The sequence below is a fragment of the Gossypium hirsutum genome, chromosome D02 (genome assembly GCF_007990345.1).
Source record: "Gossypium hirsutum isolate 1008001.06 chromosome D02, Gossypium_hirsutum_v2.1, whole genome shotgun sequence".
Classification (NCBI taxonomy): Eukaryota; Viridiplantae; Streptophyta; class Magnoliopsida; order Malvales; family Malvaceae; genus Gossypium; species Gossypium hirsutum.
Genome location: NC_053438.1, coordinates 65,288,137 through 65,312,699, shown reverse-complemented (window position 1 = coordinate 65,312,699; position 24,563 = coordinate 65,288,137). Strand labels below are relative to the sequence as shown.

At 32.0% G+C, this 24,563-nt stretch overlaps 1 protein-coding gene across 3 annotated transcripts; it reads left to right on the top strand.

Annotated features, from left to right (window-relative positions):
* Positions 1–10,717: 10,717 nt before the first annotated feature.
* LOC107909283 (putative RNA polymerase II subunit B1 CTD phosphatase RPAP2 homolog) lies at positions 10,718–14,923 on the top strand. Of its 3 annotated transcripts, none has more exons than XM_016836757.2 (7): positions 10,718–11,418; positions 11,508–12,299; positions 12,409–12,614; positions 12,706–12,969; positions 13,218–13,376; positions 13,956–14,099; positions 14,514–14,923. In XM_016836757.2, exons 1-6 carry the CDS (start codon positions 10,818–10,820, stop codon positions 14,058–14,060), a joined length of 2,127 nt encoding a protein of 708 aa, XP_016692246.2. In that variant the 5' UTR covers positions 10,718–10,817; the 3' UTR covers positions 14,061–14,099; positions 14,514–14,923. The 3 variants fall into 3 exon arrangements, 1 of the variants encoding a protein (XP_016692246.2); XR_001687208.2 differs by having other exon boundaries at positions 10,729–11,418; positions 13,956–14,318; XR_001687209.2 differs by having other exon boundaries at positions 10,737–11,418; positions 13,956–14,326.
* The last annotated feature ends 9,640 nt before the right edge of the window (positions 14,924–24,563 follow it).

Genomic DNA, 24,563 nt, shown 5'->3' with positions numbered 1-24,563 from the left:
AATGTTAATTCTATTCCAATTAGCATTATTTGATTATTTTTAATAATATAATTATTAAATCGGTCTATTTAATAATAGAGAGACTAACTTAATCAGGTCCTAATAACAAAGGGACCTCTATTATACATATTAACCTATAAAAAATAATATTTAAAATTTTATTTTTTTACAAAAATGGTGAAAATACGGTTTGGACCATCACTTACTAATGTGCGAATAAGGTTATTATGTTAGCTGCTAAGTCTAGTCATACTAGAGCTCCAATATGAGTGACCATAAAAATTCTATGAATAGTAAATAGCAGTAGTGATATAATTAAAATGAGTGGCCAATAATATGAAATACCAAGTAGTTAAAATTTTTATGTTAACACTTTACAGTTCCATGCTTAGATATTACATCTCTTCGACCCCTCCTTCAAGTAATCAAAGTTTTTAGAATTAGATTAATAGTCGAACTAGTTAGTTTATTGATTTATTGGCTCGATCGAATAAATCATTAAAAAATTTATGAAAAATTTAAAAATATTAAAAACTCAATTTAATCGGTTTTTTGTCCAACCCATACCAATTCCTAAGTTGACTGATTCAATACCCTTCTCCAAATTAATATCCTAATCGATTTCTGGTCCAATCAGCTGGTCCAATTCAAACGACCTTACTTGTAATGTGCCAAAAGAAAAAGAATAATGAGTGAAGAGGGGTTTAGATTTTGGGAGCAAAGGTTTTGTTTTGTTCTGTAATTTTTCATCTTCAAATCTAGACTGTTAAACAACAATTTAATGGAGTTGAAATACTATTGAGAGTTAAGAAATAAATAAACTCTTTCTAAAAATACAATACAATTATGGGGATAGCTCAATTGGAAGAGCATTAGATTGAATATTTGAAGGTTACATGTTTGATCAATGTTTATAGTAAGACTTTTTAGATGATATTCTTGGAATAGACAATCATGGATAGAGGTGATAAATGGGTGGGCACGGATTAGATTGTTTTTAAATTTTGATTATTTTGAGTTCAGATTAGCTCGAACTTGAATAAGCTCAAGATTTCTCGAACTCGAATTTTTCTTGGGCTCATAATTTTTTGTGCTAAGATTATCTAAGACTTAAGCCTTTTTGGATTTGTTTGTGCTCAAATATTCTTAAATTTGGATCAGGTCGAGTTAAGTAGGCTTAAACATATTCAAATAAATTTGATGTTCTATAAAATATATTTTGAACGTAATAATTAATTTTATTTTTGCATGATGGTAGCACAATACAAGTTTACTTCATATAAAATATAAATGTTTTATTTTAATAGAAAAATCATATACAGAATTTTATAAACATAATTAATATTATTATATGAATTTGTATGTAATATTTTTCTTTTATTTGTATGTAATATTTATGGTTATATATATGCATATAAATTTTATATATTTGAATTATTATCTAGAATATATAGAAGGCATGAGTTTGGAAAGACTTTTAAATTTTATAAAAAAATTATTATTTATTATATTATTATTTTGATATTTAAATAATTTTTATTTTATTATTAAATTTTAAATATTGAAAAATATTTATCTATTATATTTAGGCTTAGGTAAATTTTTTTTATTAAAAATAATTCAATTAAGCTCTTAAAAAATGCATTCAATTGAACCCTTAATGAGAAAAAAAATTCATTAGGCCCTTTCGATAATAAAAACCGTCATCAACTGATTTGACTGTTAACAAATGCTTAAGCAATTGACAAAATAATTGAAAAGCTAACACGTGACATGCCACCTAGACAAGTATGTGGACATGGGATGCCAAATACCATATATGAAAAAAAATTAAAATCCTAAAAAGTATAACAAAAAATACTAAAAGTGCACATCTAGAATGAAATTGGACAAATGAACGCCCAAGCTTATTTGAATTTGGACACTTATTTAATCATTTCATTCTAGATGTGTGTTCAGAATATTATAAAAAATATTAAATAATTGTAAAAAATTATAAAATAATAAAAATGATCGATAATTAATAAAAATTCTAACAAACTTCAAAATTATAAAATTTTAAAATATACACAAATTTATAAGGATTATTATCGAGCATGGATCAAACACGTGACTTTAGATCTTCAGTCTAATGCTCTCCCAACTGAGCTATCCCCACAATTTTGACACATTTTCAAAAACAAAGGAATTATTCTAAAATCCAAATAGTGTTTGGTTTCACAAGGCAGCCATTATTGATTAGCAGTCAAGATTGGGAGAAGAGAAATTACAGTAACAAAATATTTCGTATATTTTAAGACTTTTATGTTACCATACCAAATAATAATCTTTATAAATTTGTGTATATTTTAAAATTTTATAGTTTTGAAGTTTGTAAGAATTTTTATTAATTATCGATAATTTTTATTATTTTATAATTTTTTACAATTATTTAATATTTTTTTATAATATTATGAACTACATCTAGAATGAAATGGACAAATAGGTATCCAAATTCAAATAAGTTTGGACGTTCATTTGTCCAATTATTTCATTCTAGATGTGCATTTTTAGTATTTTTTGTTATACATTTTAGGATTTTTTTTAATATATGGTATGTCTCATGCCATGTTAGCATATTTGTCTAGGTGGCATTCACGTGTTAGCTTCTAATTGATTTTGTCAACTGCATAAGCGTTTATTAACAGTCAAATCAATTGATGACAGTATCTATTATAGGAAGGGCCTAGTGATTTTTTTCTCATTGAGAGTTCAATTGAATGCATTTTTTAAGGGCTTAATTGAATTTTTTTCACTAAAGACTTTTTTTCACCAAAGACTTTTTTTCACCTTAAGCTTAAATATAATAAATATTTTTCAATATTCAAAATTTAATAATAAAATAAAATTATTCAAATTTCAAATTAATAATATAATAAATAATAATTTTTTTTATCAAATTTAAAATTCTTCCCAAACTCATGTCTTATATATATATTCTAGAAAATAATTCAAATAAATAAAATTTATATGCATATCATATAACCAAAAATATTACATACAAATAAAGAAAAAATATTATTATAAAATTCTTATATATTATATAACCTTAACTTTATATATAATAAACACTTCTTAGTTATGTTATACACACTTTTTCTAATAAAAAATATTTATATAAAATTTATGCTTTATATGAAGCAAACTTGAATTGTACCCTCCCCAATTCGGTCTAGGCATTAGGCTCGAATTTGTGAGATTACATCAGCCATCAAGATAGTCTAGTATGATCGGAGTTTATAAAATAGTCAAATTAAAACATTAATTTACTTTAGAAGATAATTTAGTCCATTTAAAAAAAAACCTGGCGAGTTATAAAAAACATTTTAGTTTAACTTTTCTGTGTAAGTGTGACTTCTTTAAGAAAAACTTAGTTAATTTTATATTTATTTATTACTAACAATTTTTAATTTTAATCTAGCAACAGAAAAGTGATTTTTACTTGTTTTTAATAAATCTATATGTCATCCTTAATTAAATAAAAACCATATTTTATAATTAAGTTAAATGTTATGCATGCTAAATAAACCTTAAATATGAGTTTCATGCCACAAAATAAATAATAATATAGTTTTGAAATAACCAAAATTATAAAAAAAAACCTAATGATACTCTCATTAAAATAAAACATTTTCGAGCCCTTTGTATGTCGTGCTGTATACTAACCTTGTGGGTTATCTGTAAAGATGGAAATAAAAGGGGAGTAAGCTATGAAGCTCAGTGTGAGTTCAATCACAAGAAAACCGGTGCAAGCAGTAGACAAAATATACAAAATATTAATTCGTAGAATAAATCACAATTAATTAACAATACAAAATATCGCTAAATCAAAACAATCATCAACATATTATCTCAATGTTCAAAGCCATGTATGTCTTATGAATGCAATTTTAATTAATCAGAATAGGTCCTACCTAATTACGTTACACACCATAGTAGGAGTTCCCCAAAACTCCTCTACCTTTACACTACGGTGTGGATGAACCACTAACGTTGCAGATGAGCTGTTAGTACGGTGTGGATAAAACACTAATAATAAAATAGGTGGATGAACCACCATGTTTTTTTTTAATAAAAAGTTTTTGCAGACAAGCTGTTAGTAGGTTGTGGATGCTCAACAAATTTGCAAATTAAAGCTCCCAATACAGTGTGGATAAACCACTAAACAGTGTAGACAAGCTGCTAACACTTCCTCCGTGCATATAGTTCCACTCCATGCAATGCAATTAGGCAAGCTCAAATAGATTAATACGATAGTATTTAATTATGCTTTTAATAGAACAATACAGTAGCAATCAATATGCTTATAACAGTTCAATACAGTAGCAATTAATACGTTTATAATAGTTCAACTCAGTGGCAAAAGTCATGCTTATTAAGTGTTCGATTTAACGGTGTTATAAAGCATGCTATACGTACAATCACAAACACCAAAGCAATAACAATATGTATTGTTCACAATTCATGTAATTATATAATCATCATATTAATACGATCAATCAATTCATGGATTTTAACATAATTCATAGTATCAGGGACTTAATTGAATAATATTATATACTAAACCAGTTCAGAAATCAATTAGAGACTAAATTGAATAGATCATAAAGTTCTGGGCAAAATTGTAAAATTTGTAAAGCAGGGGAAAAAATTGTAAAATCTAAAAAATATAGGACACATGGTCGTATGACCGGATCGTGGAGGGGATACACGACCGTGTGGTTGGGCAGCGTAACAAATTGAAGCCGTATGAAAATTGTAAAATCAACCTACAAGGGAGACACGATCGTGTAGCAAGTTGTGTGGAGGGTCGTAGGCAGTGTGAGAATCGCAAAACCTAGGGTCTTAGCGGGAACATGTCCCTGTGAGGGCTCGTGTGGCAGATTGTGTGGCCCTAACCTAGACTCGGTTTTATCTTGATTCACCTGTAAAAGAACACATACCTTTCATTGGGATTCCAAGCGACGTCTCTTACGTTCAAATCTAGTCCGTTGCACCTGTAACGGGTCCTTCAAACAATATTTGTACACGATTTAGGGTTTGTTTTCTAAAATTTATCAAGATTCAACGATATTCACGAATGATTCGTCAAGAACTGTGAAGGATTGAATAATTGATTTGAAATATTAATATCGAATATAGGAATTCTACGAAATTTTAAACATTTTTATACATTAAATGTTAATTTTGTTATAATTTTGATTTATTTGATTCTTTTAATTTTGCCATTTATTTATGGTTGGAATTAAATTTTAACTTTGACCATTTATTTTTTTAAAAAATTTTTTATACCTTATGATTGAGGCACATGAGATTAACATAGTTAGTTAAAGGTATCACATTGATAAACAACATAAAAGTATAGGTATCAAAATAGACATTGTGAAAGTGTATAAGTACCACATTAGATGATTTGATAAAGCTCAGGTGCCAAATATGCCATTATCCCCAAAAAAATTATTGAAGTTGGAGAGAAAAGAGAGATTGAAAGAATTGCGGTGAACGATAGAGGGTAGTCATGTATGCTTTGATCAATTTTGGTGGTACCGTCTGGAAAACCCATCAAAAGAGAACCTAGAATGAAACAACACAAAAAGCCTATCAACAGAGAGCCTAGAATGAAGTAGTACAAAAATTTTAAAACATTTATGGTGAGTGTGGGTTAAACACGCAACCTTTAAATCTTCAATCTGACGCTTTCCCAACTAAGCTATCCCCACAACTATGATACATTTTCAAAAGCAAAGTAATTATTCTAAAATCGAATTAGTGTTTGGTTTCAAAATGCAGCCATTGTTGTTTAATATCCAATTAGTGTTTGGTTTCAAACGCAGCCATTGTTTGGTTTCTAAAATCCATCGTACTTTTTGTAATCGCGTTGCCGATTAGGTAGCACAAAAAACAAAATGTGTACGTTTCTTTTTCCTGTGTAGTTGGTTTATTCAACCTCTTAGGGAATTGTTACCATTGCTACAATTTTGTTTTTATGATAATGAATGAATGTTCCAATTGCCCACCCCCCAAAAAAAGCATACTCTGTTCACTAAATTTTCTTTATATCACCATTCGCTATTAGTATTCACTATTCAATGAATTTTTATGGTGATTTTCACTAGAGCTCTAGTAGGATTAGAGTTCGCAGTTAACACTATAGTTAAGGTGCACATTTAGGGTTGAAGTGAGAAATTTTATTTAATGGAGTTGAGATAAAATTCTAAAATTTTGTGGGGGTCAAAGCTAAAAATTTATTTTAAAAGTACTTAGATTATGTAATTAATTTTTAGTAGAGGTAAAAATTACAAAATTTTTGTTACTTTTATGATTAAATGACTTAAAATGAAATATTAACACTTTGTGAGGGACTACTAATGATATTTTCTCATTTGGCCCAGGCCCGTACATTTATTTTATTTTATAATTCTTGAACTACATATAACCTCCTCATCTATGGCTTGTATCTCCAATACCAATATTTTGTTTCTTTCTGGACCAACTCTAGAAGTTTTCTATCTTGTCACATGCATAAATTAACATGAACATAAGGCTTCCTTGAGGATATAATGTTTAGAGTTGATTATATCCATAACCTATGATGTATTGCAATATTGCGTAGTACATCTACCCATGCCAATCGACCAAGAGAAAAGCAACGTCAAATCCTACCATTCCTTTTCTCCAACCACGGTAACTAAGCTATAGACCACAACTTTGAGGTAAATATGACAAACTTCCTTTTTAGATCTTTGGTGAAGTTGTTAACCCATAAAAAGATCATATTCTTTGCACTATAAAGTGTCTAATTTGGGTCAACCAACCTATCTTCAAAATGGACCTTATTTCTTTACAACTAAATATTTATAAGATAGCAACAATTTTGGCAGCTCGTTGCATTTTTGAGTTCTCATCGTTACAAATAAAGAATAAAGTGTTTCATACTTCTACTTTTAATATAATTTATGTTCAATCCCAGATCACCACCAAACCAAGTTGCTTTAGCTAATGATCAATCTAATGATATGTGATCAACATCCTCAATCCTAATGTTGCATGTCATACAGGTTGCCTCACAAGGTTGTATCATTTTATTAAGCTCGTATATTTGCAAGGTAATCACCTTGCTTCTGAAATTGTTTATTGTAATCCTTTTGATCTGTCGACTTGGCTTGTGCACGCTTTCTAAACTTAACTCTCCCTTTACTTTTGATCCTTTTCGCGATGTTGGGACGACGATAGTGATGTTGGATGATTCGTTTCTTGTCCCAGCTAAATCCTCAACTTTGACGACATTGGATTTCGACAACATTAATTGGAACTATAAAAAAACTGGTCAACAAATCTTTGAGGAAGCTTCTTGCTCCAATTGCGATCTATGAGTTGAGTTTCGTCCTTTGTATGATGTGTGTCACATCCCAAAATTAGGCCTAGAAGAAATAGGAATTAAATTTAGATTTTTATTTTTTTTAAAACATAGGGTAAGCGAATTTAAAATGCCTTAAAAATAATTTTGATAAGAAAATTGATAAGAATGAGCTTGTTGGTTTAGTGGTAAAGTCTTACCTTACCCATAGGTCTTAAGTTTAAAACCCTTTGTGCAGCTTTCAATCAAAATATTTTATTTTCTCATTTTTACCCCCCAAAAGTACCGAATTTTCACACTAGCCCAGTCCAAAAAAACTATTTTTTAATGTAGTCTTTAATTTATATCAACCTTAATTTTAAAATAATTCCTAAGCCTATTTCAATTAGGGAAAGAAATTTTTATAAATAACTCATCTTTTCAAACCCTAGAATTTTTAATTAGAATTTTTCAAGAGAAAAAAACTCACAAAACTCTTCCTTTTCTCTTTCATTGCCAAACCAATTTTCAATCGAGGATTTTAAAAATTTTCAAAATCATCCCTCTCCTCGCGGTAGATCGTCGATATCCTCTTCCAAATAAGGTTTTTGGGTTTTCAAAACTGGTGTGGGATCTAAACTTAAATCATTGTGTATGACTAACTGAAGTTTTAGAATGAAAGTAATCTGTATAGGCAAACCCCCATAAGCGAACCCCATATGCAGAACCTTATAAGGTTCAGTATGTGATCTATTGATATATTTATGCGAACCTTAGAAGGAATATACATGCAAACCCTAACTGTTAAATATGCAAACCAAAAATGTTTATGATGCGAACCCTATATATGTGTATATGCGAACCCTGCATGTTTATCTATGCAAACTCTTTATATATACGTGTGTATATGCAAACCTTATACATGTTATTATGCAAACCCTATATATGTGTACATGCAAAACCTTCATATTGTAGTAGCGAACCCTAACTGTTCCATTATAGGAACCTTACATGTTTATTATGCTAACCACATATTTGTGTATATGTAAACCCTATCTGTGTATATGCAAACCATATGTGTGAAGCCCTAGGTGCGAACTCATATGTACGGACCTTGTAGGTGCGAACCCTACTTGTGAACCTGAATGTATGTGTTAGTCAAACTAGGCCTCTTAAATTCACATGAATATATTGTATATGTGAAACTGTTTTTAGTGCGCATAAATTAACTATATATGTGAAATTGGTGTGAATGAATGCATGAATACATGTCATTAAATAATAGTATGAAATTTTGAATGTAGCGTCGATTGATGATAATTAGCATAATATGATAAAGTACATGAAATTGGGTATGGAGGACAGAGGAGTTCCACAGGAGAAAGTGGAAAATTAAGTCCACACCGAAAGTCAGTATTGCACAAAGTAGGCGGCAATGTCATCAAGATCGAATAAACCGGGATGATATTTTAAAAAGTCATCAAAACCGGACAATCGAAATGGTAAGTTATTATAGTAAAAGTCATCGTTACAGATAACAAGCGAACGATCATCTTCACCAGGAAATTCAGGATGGTTAGTTATTTATATGTGTTTTGGAGTGTCGAGTAATGCTCAAGGGCGAATAGGATGGAGAGGTGGGAAATTTAAAAGTATAATTGCATTGCATCATGAGTATAATCTGTACGTGCATGGATTTACCAAACGGTTCTTGTGTCATGCTTAAATTGCTATGTCCAATACTTTATTGTTTGCACGATTATTTATGATGATTTATAAATTAGACTCACATTGAGTTGTTATAAGCTCACTCCCCCTTTTTTCTTACCTTTTAGGTAAAGTTGAAAACTAGAACACGAAATGGTATTGGAGAAACCTCGAACTAGCATCTCATTTTACTTATTATTATTCCCATTAAAGTTCCCTTATTCGTTTATTTTTGGGTTGTAATTATTAATTGTTTCTTACTTTTATATCTTAGGTTTGAGATTGTTTAGCTTATTTATGATTAAAACATGATACTTATTAATACTCTGATAATTGCATGCTATTTGGTTTAGAAAACTAATATTTTTATTAAATGTTTTTCCGATGTTTCTCAAGAGACTCAAAGTTTTGATAAATCTTTTCTTAAAAACCTAAATTCAATTTCAAATCTTCACATCAATATTACTGCAATTGAATTACTAAGTAAACCCAATTTAATGAATGAATGTTTTTCCTAAAAAAAAAGTGATTTCCATACAAATTAACACCAACAAAAGAATAGCTTTACAGGATCACATCAATGATCAAATGTAACACATTTGACTTAACCGAAACTCCTAGGTCGAGTTGGGGGTGTTACAAGCTGGGTTTCCAGAGTAGCAAACCGAAATCGAAATGGGTATATCCATTTCTTCTCTTATTATTCTTTTTATTCTTTTTCTTCTCTTCTGCTTCTTCTTCTTCTAGAAGCTAGGGTTTTAAATCTACCGTAGCTAGTTAACGTCCAACGTGGCTAGTTAATGGGCCACCTTAGCTCTCCATTACGTTTGTAACAGAAAATGCCTGTTAGTGACTGTTTTGTTATTTTAGTCAAAGTTGAGTGATTGAGTTGTAACATTTCAATACTTTTCAAAGTTTAGTGATTGAAATGTTATTTTAATCTTAAGTGACTTCCGGTGTACTTACCCATAAACAAAAACTATTATTGGTAAAACTTTGAAAGACTAAGTCAATGTCCTTCACCGCTGGATCCCAAATGTAGGAACTCAGAAAGTTGAAGAGAGGAAGGTGAACCTGAAGCAGTAACAAGGTGATTATAATGTTGTTGTGTAGGTTTGGCTCGACCTTTGAGCAGTGTAACAAGTCAACTTCCAACTGATTTAAAAGGGTTAGTGAAGCCATTTTTAATCTGGAAAAGGAGTGATGTCTTTATTGCTTTAAGCTCTTTCACCAACTCTTCAACACCAATTCCCCCACATCTACTGCCATTTTCACTTTTTGCCTCTGCTCCATCACCATCATCATCATCATCCCTTCGAAAGTTTAACTCCTCAACTTCAGATTGCCAAATAATGACGGGGATGTGAGGCTGAAGATGACTGAAAACGGGATGTCTTGGGTTTAAAAATAGTTTTTTAACTTCAATTATAAAATAACATGGAAATTATTTGGAAAATTTTAATCGTTAAAAAATTCATGTCATTACTATTAGTATTTTAACGGTTTTGGATTAAAAAAACCTACAAGTTGAGTGACCATTTTGTATGTTTTTAAAATTGAGTGAGCTAACAAGAAATTTTCTAATAGTCAAGCTACCATTTATGTAATTTATTTATTTATTTTAAATCGAAAAGCGAAAACCGACTGCAGCTCTAGAACCTCGCTCCAAATATAGTTACTGGTGAGGCGAGAAGTGAGAACTTTGCAAGAGAAAAGAAATTAAAATTTTCCAAAAATGAATAAAGGTTCATCATCAATGGCGAAAGATCAGTCAATCTCAGTTTCAGAAGCAGTACACAAGATTCAACTCCATCTCCTTGACGGAATACGAGTCGAGAAACAACTAATCTCCTCTGGTTCCTTAATTTCTCGAAGCGACTATGAGGATGTCGTAACCGAGAGGTCGATTTCCAGCACTTGCGGTTACCCTCTCTGCCAAAACCCTTTACCTTCCGAACCCCGTCGAAGAGGCCGTTATCGAATCTCTTTGAAAGAGCACCGAGTTTACGATTTACAAGAAACCAGCCGCTTTTGCTCCGCCGATTGCCTGATTAATAGCCGAGCTTTCGCTGGGAGTTTACAAGAAGAGAGGTGTTCCGTTTTGAATCATGCGAAACTTAATGCGATTTTGAGTTTGTTTGATGACGTGGATTTGAACGATGAGGATTTGGGGAAGAATGGGGATTTAGGGTTTTCGAATTTGAAGATTAAAGAAAATGAGGAAATAAAAGCTGGGGAAGTTTCTTCGGTGGGTCCTTCCAATGCCATTGAAGGCTATGTTCCACAAAGAGAATTGGTTTCTAAGCCTTCATCTTCTAAGAACAGCAAAAATGGAGGTTAGATTTCCCCCAATTATTCAAGTTTTATTTGGAGAGAAACTTGGTTTTTTTTAGTTTAACTAATGCTTTTTTTTATTTATTTGCAGTGTTTGATTCTAGCAGTTCCAAGCTGGGTGATATCAAAGGAGATTATTTTGTCAATAATGAGATAGATTTTACTAGTGCCGTAATTATGAACAATGAATATTTAGATTTTACTAGTGCCGTAATTATGAACAATGAATATACCACTTCTAAGAATCCCGGTAGTCTTAGACAGAGTCAAAGAACGAAGCCGTGTAGTATGAAAGATGTGATTAATGAGATGGACTTTACTAGTGAAATAATCATGAATGATGAATATACTGTTTCCAAGACACCCCCGGGGTCAAGACAGGGTTCTTCTGGTTCGAAATTGAAAAAAACAGAAGGGAAAGGAGTTTGTAAAGACTTCGAAGAAAAATGTATGAGATCAGAATCCTCCTCTGCTTTGACGAAAGAGGATTCTGGCATTGTAGAAATGCCTTCAACTAAATGTGTCGATCAGAGTGGTTTGGATACAATTAATGCTGAAGCAGAGAAGGAAACCCATTCTGACAAGGCCGTGGCATCAAGTGAGGTTGTGCTTAAATCCTCTCTTAAATCTGCTGGAGCAAAGAAACTTAATCGCTCAGTTACTTGGGCTGATAAAAAAAATGTTGATGGTGCTCGGAAAGGGAGTCTTTGTGAAGTCAAAGAAATGGATGCACAGAAAGGAGATTCTGAAAATCTTGGCAGAGCAGAAGATGGTGATGATGATGATAATAGGTTACGATTTGCATCCGCAGAAGCTTGTGCTATGGCTTTGAGCGAGGCAGCAGCAGCTGTGGCATCTGGAGATTCTGATGTCAATGATGCTGGTATGTTTTTTTTTGTGTGTGTGCTCATTCATTGAATTATATGTGGATTCAAAGTTGTAATGATGTATGCAGAAGCCTAAGTTTGTTCATGACCCTATTTTATGTACAGTTTCTGAAGCTGGGCTGATCATATTGCCACATCCACTTGAGGCGGATGAGGAGGAGAAAGTGGAGAATATTGATACACTTGAAGCAGAACCTGAACCAGAAGAAGGCCCTGTAAAGTGGCCAACAAAACCTGGGATTCCACGCTCTGATTTTTTTGACCCAGAGGACTCATGGTTTGATGCTCCCCCTGAGGGTTTCAGTTTAACTGTAAGTCTTATAGATGGACAAGAGTGCCATATGATTTCTGCATTTTCTACTTTTGTTGATTGCTTCTCCTATTCTTTTTTATGTCCATCAGCTGTCAACTTTTGCAACAATGTGGAATGCGCTTTTTGAATGGATAACATCATCTTCTTTGGCTTATATATATGGGAGAGATGAAACTTTCCATGAAGAGTACCTCTCAGTTAATGGGAGGGAGTATCCGCAGAAGATTGTCTTACGAGATGGTCGTTCTTCTGAAATTAAAGAAACTCTTGCTGGTTGTATTTCTCGTGCTTTACCTGCTATTGTTACTGCTCTCAGACTGCCTATACCGATATCTACTTTGGAGCAGGGAATGGTACTAATTCTGAACCAATAATTGTGAACTGGTTAATCATATTGAGAAGTTTTATGATAATTCTGTTTAGGACCTTGAGGATGCTGAACTGTTTTATTTCCGAGTTTCATTGTAGTTGTAAAACCAATTTTCTGGCTATAACTTATTGCTTATGCTTATTCATAAAAGCTCTTGTTACCAAAAGATTCTTTGCATTCTCATAGTCTTGAGTTTGCTTGTGAATGTTCTTTAAATGTACTTCTATACAGGGCCGCCTGCTAGATACAATGTCTTTTGTGGAAGCACTTCCAGCATTCAGAATGAAACAGTGGCAAGTAATTGTTCTTCTATTAATTGACGCCCTTTCAGTTTGTAGAATACCAGCCCTCACTCCACACATGACTAATGGGAGGATGCTTCTTCACAAGGTGAGGTGTTGGGATTGTAAATGCAGCCTATTGATATTTTTCGGTGTAAAATTATGTGTAATTCTTGAAAAATTCAGTCTTCTGTTTGCTAAAGCTTAATTTTGTGCTATCTGGTGACACATGAGAAGCAGATTCCAATTACCAATAGACTTAAAAAGATGGAATCCTTCTTTTGATTTATAATCTTTGTTTACTGTGGTAATCTGTTTTTGGGCTGTTTAGCATCTTCAGCCAGTTGTTTTGCATTTGTATCTGGCATGGTTCACTTTGCTAATTGCTTGCGAATTTATCAACTAGAAATATTTGTGACTTCCCTTTTTTTACTCTTTATATATATTGCTGGAAAATGGTCGTCTCTTGTATTGTGTCTCCTTCGATGCTTTGTTCAATAGATTTAACTAACTGCTGTTGCTGAACATGTTCAAGAGATCACCGAGTCAATACTTTGTAAAGCATAAAAAATGAGTTGATTGGTTCTTTTCCCTAGCTAGATACAGTTTTTAGATTTAATTCCATAAATTTGGTGGTAAAAGCTTCATTGTTGTGATTCTCACTCGGCTATCTTTGCTGGTTGCATAGGTGCTGGATGGTGCCCAGATAAGTATGGAAGAATATGAGGTTATGAAGGATCTAATAATACCACTTGGCCGAGCACCTCACTTCTCTGCACAGAGTGGAGCTTGACGTAGGGTCAAAGTCATTCCTCCTCAATTCTTGCTGATGGTATTTTGGATAACAGACATAGTCATTATTTTCTTTTCCTGGTAGTTATCTGAAATTATTTCAGCAAACACCCAATTTTTGGGCACAAGAATTTATATTCTCAAATGATACTGGTGCGGTGGTGTGATTTGTAGTCATTGTGGAAATTCTGTTTCCTTATGATTAGTATCTACTGAGAAGTTGCAAAATCTGATGATCGCCAATGGAATCATGTCAAAGGTGCACATGTACATCCCAAAACAGTAATCAGTTTCATTTGCCAATGTGGAGTGGAATAATACATAATGCTTGCTTGTTTAAGGACTGAATTATATAGTATTTTATTTTAATTTGAATGGGTTTGGTTATGAGTTTTTAAAATATATTTAGATGATTTAGTTATTTGTTATTAATTATTATAACTTATTTTTCTAGGTTTTGCTTGGAGTGAAGGAACTATATGTGCTAGCAAATTCGGCTGCGTTGTTGATTACGGAGTTGATTGTTCAAATTTAATCGAATCTCGATGCTTGTAAAGTGAAAGGTACTTCTTGTTCAAAAACAAAAACTGAATTGCAAATGCAGATACAGTTAAAACCGCAGTTTATATATGTCTGTTGAGGATGTTGCGTATAGTTTAGATGTATCAAATTACCCAGGGTTTTTGGAGATAAATGGACGGCCTTGGGTGATATTATGACTTTACTTTTGCTGAAATAAACTATTTTGGACTTAAAGAGACTATTAAACTACTGCTGAAGTATTTTTTCATATTTTCAGAAACATCAATGTCAAATAATTGTAATTTGAGAATAAGGTTTGAAATATCATTTATTATTTTCTTATATTTCATTTATATTGATCAAATGGTACTGTGAATGGAGTCTTATATTTTTCATTTTTTAGGATCCCTATTTGCTAAAATCTTGATTTTATATCAAATTTTGGAAAGAAAAAAAATATATTAACATCACAAAGTTACGAAATCTCTTTTCTTTGGGATTAGGTATTCTATACATTTTAAAAGTTTTGTTTAATTACTAATTTTGGTGTCCCTCTATCAAATTCTACATTTTTTATTATATAAATTGCTGAAATTGTCCAAAATGAACTCTCTTTTTTCTATATATTTAATATATTTTCACATGATCTTTAAAATTCTGATATCCTTTCATTAAGTCTTAAAATATAAATAAATTTCTCGTTTTATTTTACGTTTACAATATATTTTATATGATATAAATTAGAGTTAAATTATTACAAAATTTATAATTTTTTCAAAGGCTATGTGAATTTTTTATTTCCATAAGTGCACCTCGATGTATGAAGAAGTACATTTAGATCTTGATACCTATAGGTAAGGTCTTGCTTGGCATCAATTAGGCTCTCCAATTACTCGAATCATTTTTTTTTTCACATAACTTTGAATTACATGAATGTCAAAGTCATGTTAAAGATATTGATTCAGACGTTTTATTAACAGTGGGCTTAACAAATCTAATTTAATTTAAAGGTATCTCGAGATTTATGAATATTACCCTATAAATACTTATTTTCTCTTTCTTTTAGTTTTTACATAAAAACTTATACACTAAATATGCATTTAGTTCAAGGAATGGAATTTTTTTTTGTGATAATGTGAGATTTCTATTGGAAATTGCAAATAAAATCGTTAGCACTGACAGGAAGTCAAACTAAGTGTAAATAAATAAAGTAATCACTGTGTCGTAGAAAAATCATTGTCTTAGAAGCGCTTTCACCCTGATCGGTGTAATCGGAAATAGACATCGCCTCCCAAGGTTAATACAGTACTTCCAAATTTGTACAACTGAATGAGGAAGATGGAACTCAAAAGGATTACTTTCTCGTAAAAGGCGAGAAATAAACTGGAAGAAACTTGGGTAAACCATATTAGGTTTAATTCTCAGGAAAGATTGGAGGGGTCATAAACGATCCCACTTAAACCTAACCTCCTAGATAGAATATCGCACTGATGTAATTCAGTAAAACACCAGAATTTTTAGAGAGCAAGAACATAATAGAAAAGAGAAAACTAAGTTTTCTTGTTTTTCTGTGTTGTGAAAAATGAATAGAATAGCCTATTATTTTTATTATTTTTAGAATAGGTAAAATGGTAAAATAGCAATTTCAGTTTCCATAAATAGTAGAAGATTTTCCTCAACAGAAAATATTCTGCAATAGCCAGAGGATTTTTCTTAACCAAAAAATATTCTACAACAGAAAATATTTTGAAAAAAATATTTCTGATCTTTTATTACCAATATTCCCCCACTAATGCAAAAGAATTGGAAAATTTTGTAAACATGAGAAAAGGTAAAACATGAGAACAGCAATAGCGAAATCAGTCACTTAAGCATTAGTATCTTGTGGATTTGAACTAGTACGCAGTGACATGAGTGATTCTTATCTTTAAAAAGTGAACGAATCTTAAACTTATTAAGATAAAGGTAACTAATGACACATAACTAATCTCAGGTCCAATTGAGTTATGCGATAGACCAACAATTTAGCCAATATACCTCAAGATGTTAGTAAGTGCTCTAAAAAAATGGGTCAACGTCTTTCATAGAAGGTGACTAATCCTTCATGTAACACCCTATAACCTTAAACCGTCGCCGAAATCGGGTTACAAGGCATTATCGTATATCTTGGATAATTTACAAAAAAAATTCTTAAATAAATAACAAACATATATAATCATAAATTCATATAAATTCTTACTAATTGACTTCATTCGTTTTTTTTTTAAATTTGAATATAACCCCTTTATAACTATTGAATCTTCCCTGCAAATTTCAAATTGCAACCAATGCATTTATATACTCAATTATACCAAAATACCCTTTATCAAAGTGCACCCAAAATGAACATAACACATAATGTTTCCATTCTAAACTAAACATTACCAACTCAAGCCATATCACATAGCTTGATCAAACCCAAAAATTCATACCAAAAACTAACTATACATTTTTTTTGACAATTACAGTTATTTAATAATTCAATTCTAGCTATACGAACTTACCTCTTATTTGCTCGAATACTTTCGTCTACCCGTCTAACTTTTGTTTCCCCCGATCAAGTTCCGGTATTTGTTTATCTTGATCTATATAAATTCAAATTTAACTCATTTATTCACCAAATCAATCAATTCAATCCATATAAATATATTTTGGCATTTTTACAAAATAGCCTTCATATTTTCACATTTTGACACTTTAGTTCCTAATTCACAAATACACAAAATATACGAAATTTCTTTATTAGTATTCTTAGCCGAATAATATATATCTTCTAATCAGCCCATATTTTCATTTATTTCACATTTCTAACATAATATTTCTATTTTTTTATTAAATCCCTAAAGCTCATTTTTGTCAAAATTTACTTTATAAAACTTGTATATATATCAATACCCATCAATAATCTAGCATAATACTTCAAAATATACTAGTATTCAACAATGGCATTTTCAAAATCATCAAAACTTTCAGAAATTGAGGTACGGGCTAGCTAGAATACAAAACAACGATCTCAAAAACGTAAAAATTATTAAAAATGAAATAAAAACCATACCCTAATTGAGAATCTAAGCTTGGCCGAATGTAAAAGCCATGACTTTAGCTTTCTAAACTTTAAAATCGTGCAGAAGGAAAAATGACTGCCACTTTCTGTTTTGTTTTTACTTTAAATCAATGTTAATAACCATTTTACCAAATTAACGTTAATGAAATAAAAGCATAATTCACATGTTTTAAGGTCATTTATGACCAGCACCACTATCATTGGTCCAATAACATAATAAGGACCTCTCATTCAACTTATCAGCAAATAATTACTCTTAACTTATAGCATGCTACTTTTACAATTTACGCGATTAAGTCCTTTTTATCAAATTAAGTATTTAAACGGTAAAATTTCTTAATGAAATTTTTATACTATAATTCCATCATGCTGTAAAACTTATTAAAATAATATAATAAATATTTTTACTCGGTTAAGTGGTCCCAAAACCACTATTCTGATCAGACTCAAAAACGGGTTATTACACTTCACACTTACGTAGGTGATTTCATCAAGTTTATCTCAGTATAGACTACTTGGATAATGGCTATGAAATCATTAAGAGCATTTAATAAGTTCAACCTCTCGGTTTTAAAGTTCAGTGAATTCATCAAGTCCATCTCAATAAAACCACCCGAACTCTGGGATATGAATTCAGTAATAGTAAGAAACTTAATCTCACACGTCGGAGAATTCATCAAGTTTGTTTCACTAGGACCATCAAAACTCTAGACTATGAACTCATTAAGAGCAATGAGTTTATCCTTATGCATATACATTATGTGCCATAGGAAAGGTAAAGATGTACACTATGAGCCTTTCCATGGTTTCATTTGACCACATTGAACTTAGAAGATTGAGTTCGGTATCCACCATGAATTCCTCAACTAGTGGGCTTAAGACCCATCCCCCTTGACGAATCAAGAACAATTTTCCTACATAACCTTTTGGTTAGTGGATCAGCTAAGTTCCTCTCAGATTTTACGTACTCCATGATGAGTACTCCATTCTTTATTAAGTGTCTCACACATTCATGTATTATTCGTATATGCATTTTCTTTCCATTGTAAGCCTAATTTTAAGCAACACAAATGGCGGCTTGTGAATCACGTAATAAACAAGTAAATTCTTGAGCCACTTGGCCTTTTTCCTGACGCAATCAAGAGTTATAAACTCTGATTCCATTGTAGAGTGAGCAATACACGTCTATTTAGCAGACTTCCAAGAAAAATTTGTTTCATCCAAAATAAAGATATACCCACTTACAGAGCTAACTTCATCAGTTACCCAGTTTGCATCACAATATCTCTTTAGGATTACAAGGTATTCGACAAATTCCAACTTCTAAGTTATTATACTTTAATTTCACTCAAAACTATTTGGGAAAGTTTAACCTTGATAGCATAGTAACTTGTGAATCATCACACTTTCCCCTACTTACTATGTCAATGCCCTCATCGACATCAAGCCACCTTTTAGTAGCCTTGTTGTGTCGAGTTGGCATTTTAATCTCAAGTCCATCTTGGGCCTTCAAAGCCTAAAGTTATGATTCATTCAATGTGCATCATACATAGACTTGAATTTGGTCTCATCTCAATCATTGGTGTAGTTTTATCTATACCCATTCCACCACCGAACACTTGAACTCAATGCCACAACATATAATCAAGTTACAACCTTGAGGAACCCTTAATGGTATGAACCTTTTTCGACTAAATATTACCATGCCTTTGATGCTTAAAAATGAATAAATCTGGATGTGGCACCAACCGTACTTTTACAGCATCTCCCTGGATGCGTCACTCTAGATGTGGTTTATGTCAACGACCCCTTGCGGCCCCAACACTAAAGTTTTCAACATGGGATATTTAGACACATTGGTCTTCCTCAACTTAGGCCCTCTCGGTCCCTTCATAGTTACCCCATTAGATGTGGCCATCATGGCCAACCGCAACACATGCAACACCATCGAACTAGGTCAATTTCAATATCAATTTTGGACTCTAATGCTCATTCACGCAAACTCTATCACGTCGCTTCTTTCTCTACACAAACTTATAGGTTGTCTGGACAAGACATCCCCCATTTGTTCTCTTGTTCAAGCTCTCAGACTCGATAATCCTCCAATTTTCTTTGGTTAAAAATCTGTGATGCTTAGACCAGCTCCACAAATCTCATGTATTAGTAGCTCATCATGGATAAAGCCATCGTAAGCCTTATCCCAAACACAATGATCCAGTAATCTGCTCATGGTCCTTCGACCAACTCAAATCCAAGGGTCCTCCGACCAACTCAAACTCATGCTTGCTAGGCCTTCCAAGCCCATCTTGACCATAATGGCCCACTGACCAACACCTACTTAGGCACACTCTTGCACTACTCAGGCGCCTTCAAATTGATTGCCTCAATATCACATCAACATATTTATAAATCTAATTTTCCCCTCATTGTTTATTTTTTTCTCTTCTGAGATTCAAACCCTAAGACCCTTTAGGACTTCACAATACCCAAAGTTTACAATCAAGTCTCATAGGTTCAACTCTGAACTTGGTATGGGCAAGCCAAAGTTAAACCACTCGAGATCTGAATCAACAAATCCAAACCCACGTTCTAGCACCTTAAAGCCCCCACTCAGGTCACAAGCTCGCATTACCAAGCTCGACTTCTAAATTGCCTGTAGGAGCCATCATTGGTTCTAATAGCGGGAAACGAAAATGATTCTCATGTTTAAATAGTAGCAAAGAAATCACTTCTAAATTGTTGAAAACATACTACTGCAAACAAAATCGTTACCATTGACAAGAAACCAAACTAAGTTTAAATAAATAAAGCAATCACTGTGCCATAGAAGAACCATTGTGTTAGAAGCGATTTCGCCCTCATTGGTGTAACCGAAAATGGACGTCGCTCCCAATGTTAATAGAGTACTTCCAAATTCGTACACCTGAATAAGAAAGATGGAACTCAAAAGGATTGCTTTTCTCGTAAAAGTCAAAAAACAAATTAGAAGAAACTCAGGTAAACCACTCTAGGTTCAATTCCTAGGAAAGATTGGAGGGGTCACAGACATTCCCGCTTAAAACCCAATCTCCTAGACAGAATATCGCACTAATGTAATTTAGTAAAACACCAGGATTTTTAGAGAGCAAGAACAAAAGAGAAAAGAGAGAATTGAGTTTTCTTGTTTTTCTGTGTTGTGAAAAATGAGTAGAATAGCCTACTATTTATATTGTTTTCAGAATGGGCAAAATAGTAAGATAGTAGTGTCAGTTTCCAAAAATAGTAGAAGATTTTCTTTAACAAAAATATTTTGCAATAGTTAGAGGATTTTCCTCAATCGAAAATATTCTACAACAGAAAATATTTTGAAAAAATATTTCTAATTTTGCATTACCAACAATTTCGACATGATTCCCACATTTGTATTTCAAACATAACATTGAGTTAGTAATCTTACATTCCCAACAACGTCAAAATTTTAGAATATAGAGCATAATCTCAATATCACTTCTTAACTAATAATACGTTCCCTTGCAATATGATATTTTTAACAATTTTACTCCATGCGTATGAAATAATAATAACTAACAAATCAAATTCTTCTTACCTTTAACATATTCTTGAAGCTTCATTTCAACTATATTTATTATTATATGTTGGGAAAAATTAATATTAGTCTATTATATTAATTTTGTCTATTACATTTTGCCCGCAATAGTACTTTAAAATAATTTACTTTTTTTTTAGATATCATATTGATCAAAATTTAGAAGAGAAGTCCTTATTGCTTTTCTTATTTATTTTTATTGTGAATTTAGAAGTAGATAAATGCATTAATTTATCAATAAATTAAAATATCATAAGCTTCAACCTTTGTGTAGTAAACAACAACAAAAAAATCTAAGTGGAAGATTTAATAAAATGCATTTTTAGGTCAATTTAACATTTCTCAACCAAATAACAAAATTTTATCTTTCAATCAAATGAACCAAATAAAATAATATGTTAAGTAATCTTATATTTTGAATAACACGTTTATTCGAGTTAACTTTATTTTTTGAATAAAGAGATCATATATACCAATATGCTATTTAGCTTACTTTTGTGGATGGGAATTTTGATATTAAAAAAATTAATCCTCTTTATATTTTTAAAATTTTATCTTTTTACTAAATTCAGTATTAACAAATACGAATCTTTTAAGAAGAAGAATATTTTAATCAAGTTGATAGCTGGAAAAATATTATGTGATTTTAATTGGCCACTATTTCAATTTAATCGAATAATTCAATTATTATTGAAATTTATATGAGGGTTTAACTATGAGGTATAGTGTGGTGGTTGCTTACATCATCCCCTTAACCATGTAGTTAGGAGTTTGATCTCCGCTCATGGAAATGAAGCATATTTCTTAGTCAACAGTTTACTTTTTCGAAAAGCACCCACGACAAAAAAATTTATATGAGGGTTTTTCGTTAGCTCAATTAAGGTGGGCTAAATTGTCCAAATATGTTGATTTTTTTAATTGGCCAAATAGACCATTTTTTTTTGAAAATTTAGGGAAATAAGTCAATTTTGGAGGGAGAGTGTGAAAACACATCCAGCTAGGCATGCTTTCACACTCTCTCCTTGGCCACATATTTTTTAAAAGTTTTTTAGGGTTAGGGTTTTTTGTTTAGAGTTTTGAGGGTGAAACTGTAAAAGCTTATAAGTAGATTTGAGCGGTCAGGAATGCAATAATGCGTCTCAAAACACATACATTTTGTATGGCATGCTGGGATAGGACCATTACCTCAGAAACTCATCATATTCATGCAATGCAGTGCTTCGATGTCTTGCAGTGCCAGCTGAATATTTTGCCTACAATCGAACTGCCGCATCACTCAATTTGGTTCGTGCATCTCCATCGTTGCGTAAACTATCAATGGCACCTTTATATCCTACATATTCTGAATGGCCAAAAATTAGGGCGGGATGCATTCTATGATATCTGAATCGACATATGGCATCCATTCAAATTGTAGTGCGCAATTATAAATTTTGTTATATACAAAACTTTAATTTATTATAAAATTGAAAAATTCAATAACTAACCTCGGCTTCCGAGCGTTGATCTAACAACAACCAGATATCTTCGAGCTACTCAAGTAGTCCCACATAACTCAGCCTATGGTTCCACCTACTCAAACAATATGTTAATTCAAACATATAATAAATAAACAACGGTTACTACGGTAACTATATATTATTATCAAATTAATTTTACCTTGTCACCAATGGGAATGTATAAGGGACGTCCACTTAGGGACGTAAAAATGGTAGCCGCCACCACACCCATGATTGCAACAGGAGCAGACAACCACCGATTGACATCTTATTTGGTTTTGTCGCTCGACACAACTCCCTATACAACGTGGCTAACACGACTGATCTCCAACTCAATCGACCACATTCTTTGAAGTCGACTAGGTGTAGTAACCACTTTATGTGTACCAAATTTCAAGATTTATCGGGCATTAGAATGCCCTTGATTAACCTTAGGATGAATGTTCGGGCGTATTATTCTTTGATGACGTCAGCCGTTTTCGAAGGAAGGAATTTGAAATTATCTTCCAACCATCTCATCTTTATCCGGCCACCTTGAAACTTGTTCAACACCTTCCTTAAAAATGTCTCGCAAAGGTCCTCTTTACCGGTAATGATAACTAACCTTGTAATGACTAGCCCATCCACAGGTAAACTGAGTTGTAAAGCTATGTCCTTGAGTGTGATTGTACTCTCATCGCATGGAAGATAAAATGTGTGTCACAGGTCTCCATCTTTCCACTAACGCACTGATTTACAGCCTTCGAGCATATAAGACGCATGTAAGAATCTCGCATCTTGCAAATAACCACGAATTTCACTAGGTGCGCTCTTTGATAAATTATGTATGAACCCCTCCAAAACACGATCATCCGCCTATTTATATCAACAAAATAAACTAATTTTTAAAATTTTAAAACTTTAAAATTAACTTAATTGAAAATAACAAAATTTAAAAAAATTTCTTACCATTGCCGATTGAGTAGTGTAAATGTGCTTGTCATCGAAACAAATAAGAGAACTTGTCATTCATGAAAATTTAAACGAAATGAATAACCTATGAAATAATAAAATAAAACTATAATATTTTTATACAAATGTATTGGAAAATTTTGAAAAAATCTTGAGAAAATTGAGAGAATTGAGAGTTTAGAAAGAATAGAGAAAGTTAGATTTGAGTGAAAAAAATGAAAAATGACATGACATTTATAGGAAATTAGAGTTATCGTTGGGCTGTTTAAAAATTTTATCGTTGACGCGTTTGAATTTGTACTGTTGGGGAAATAACCGTTGGAGGTGGACGTACTTTCACACACTCTCTCCATAATCGACTTATTTCCCCCTAAATCTTCAAAAAAACAGCCTATATGACCAATTAACAAAAAAAAGACATTTTTTTTCTATTTAGCCATTAGGGTGAACTAGAGTTTTGGTTTTTTTAGCCTACTCAAAACAAATTAATGCTATTGAAAGTAAATGTTTGTTGTCTTTAGAAAAGAGTAAGAGAAATCATCCTCTATACATTAATTACACTCTAAACGAAACATCTAGGCCCCTTTTTTAACTTTTCTTCTAATTGGATCATACAATAAAAGCTAACTAAAAAAACTTCAAATTTCCAAAATTATTAACATGAAGAATACATATGGACATTTGAATTTGCTTCATGTGGACTAGGCTCCCTTTAGATGCACTGGAGCTCCAGTGCGTCGGCATTTTTAGACTAAAAAAAATTGCAACTGAAATGTTGGTGAACCCAAGGTTGTTTGGGAAGCATTCTTCAATGCGTTGAGAATGCATTTCACCTCACTAGAG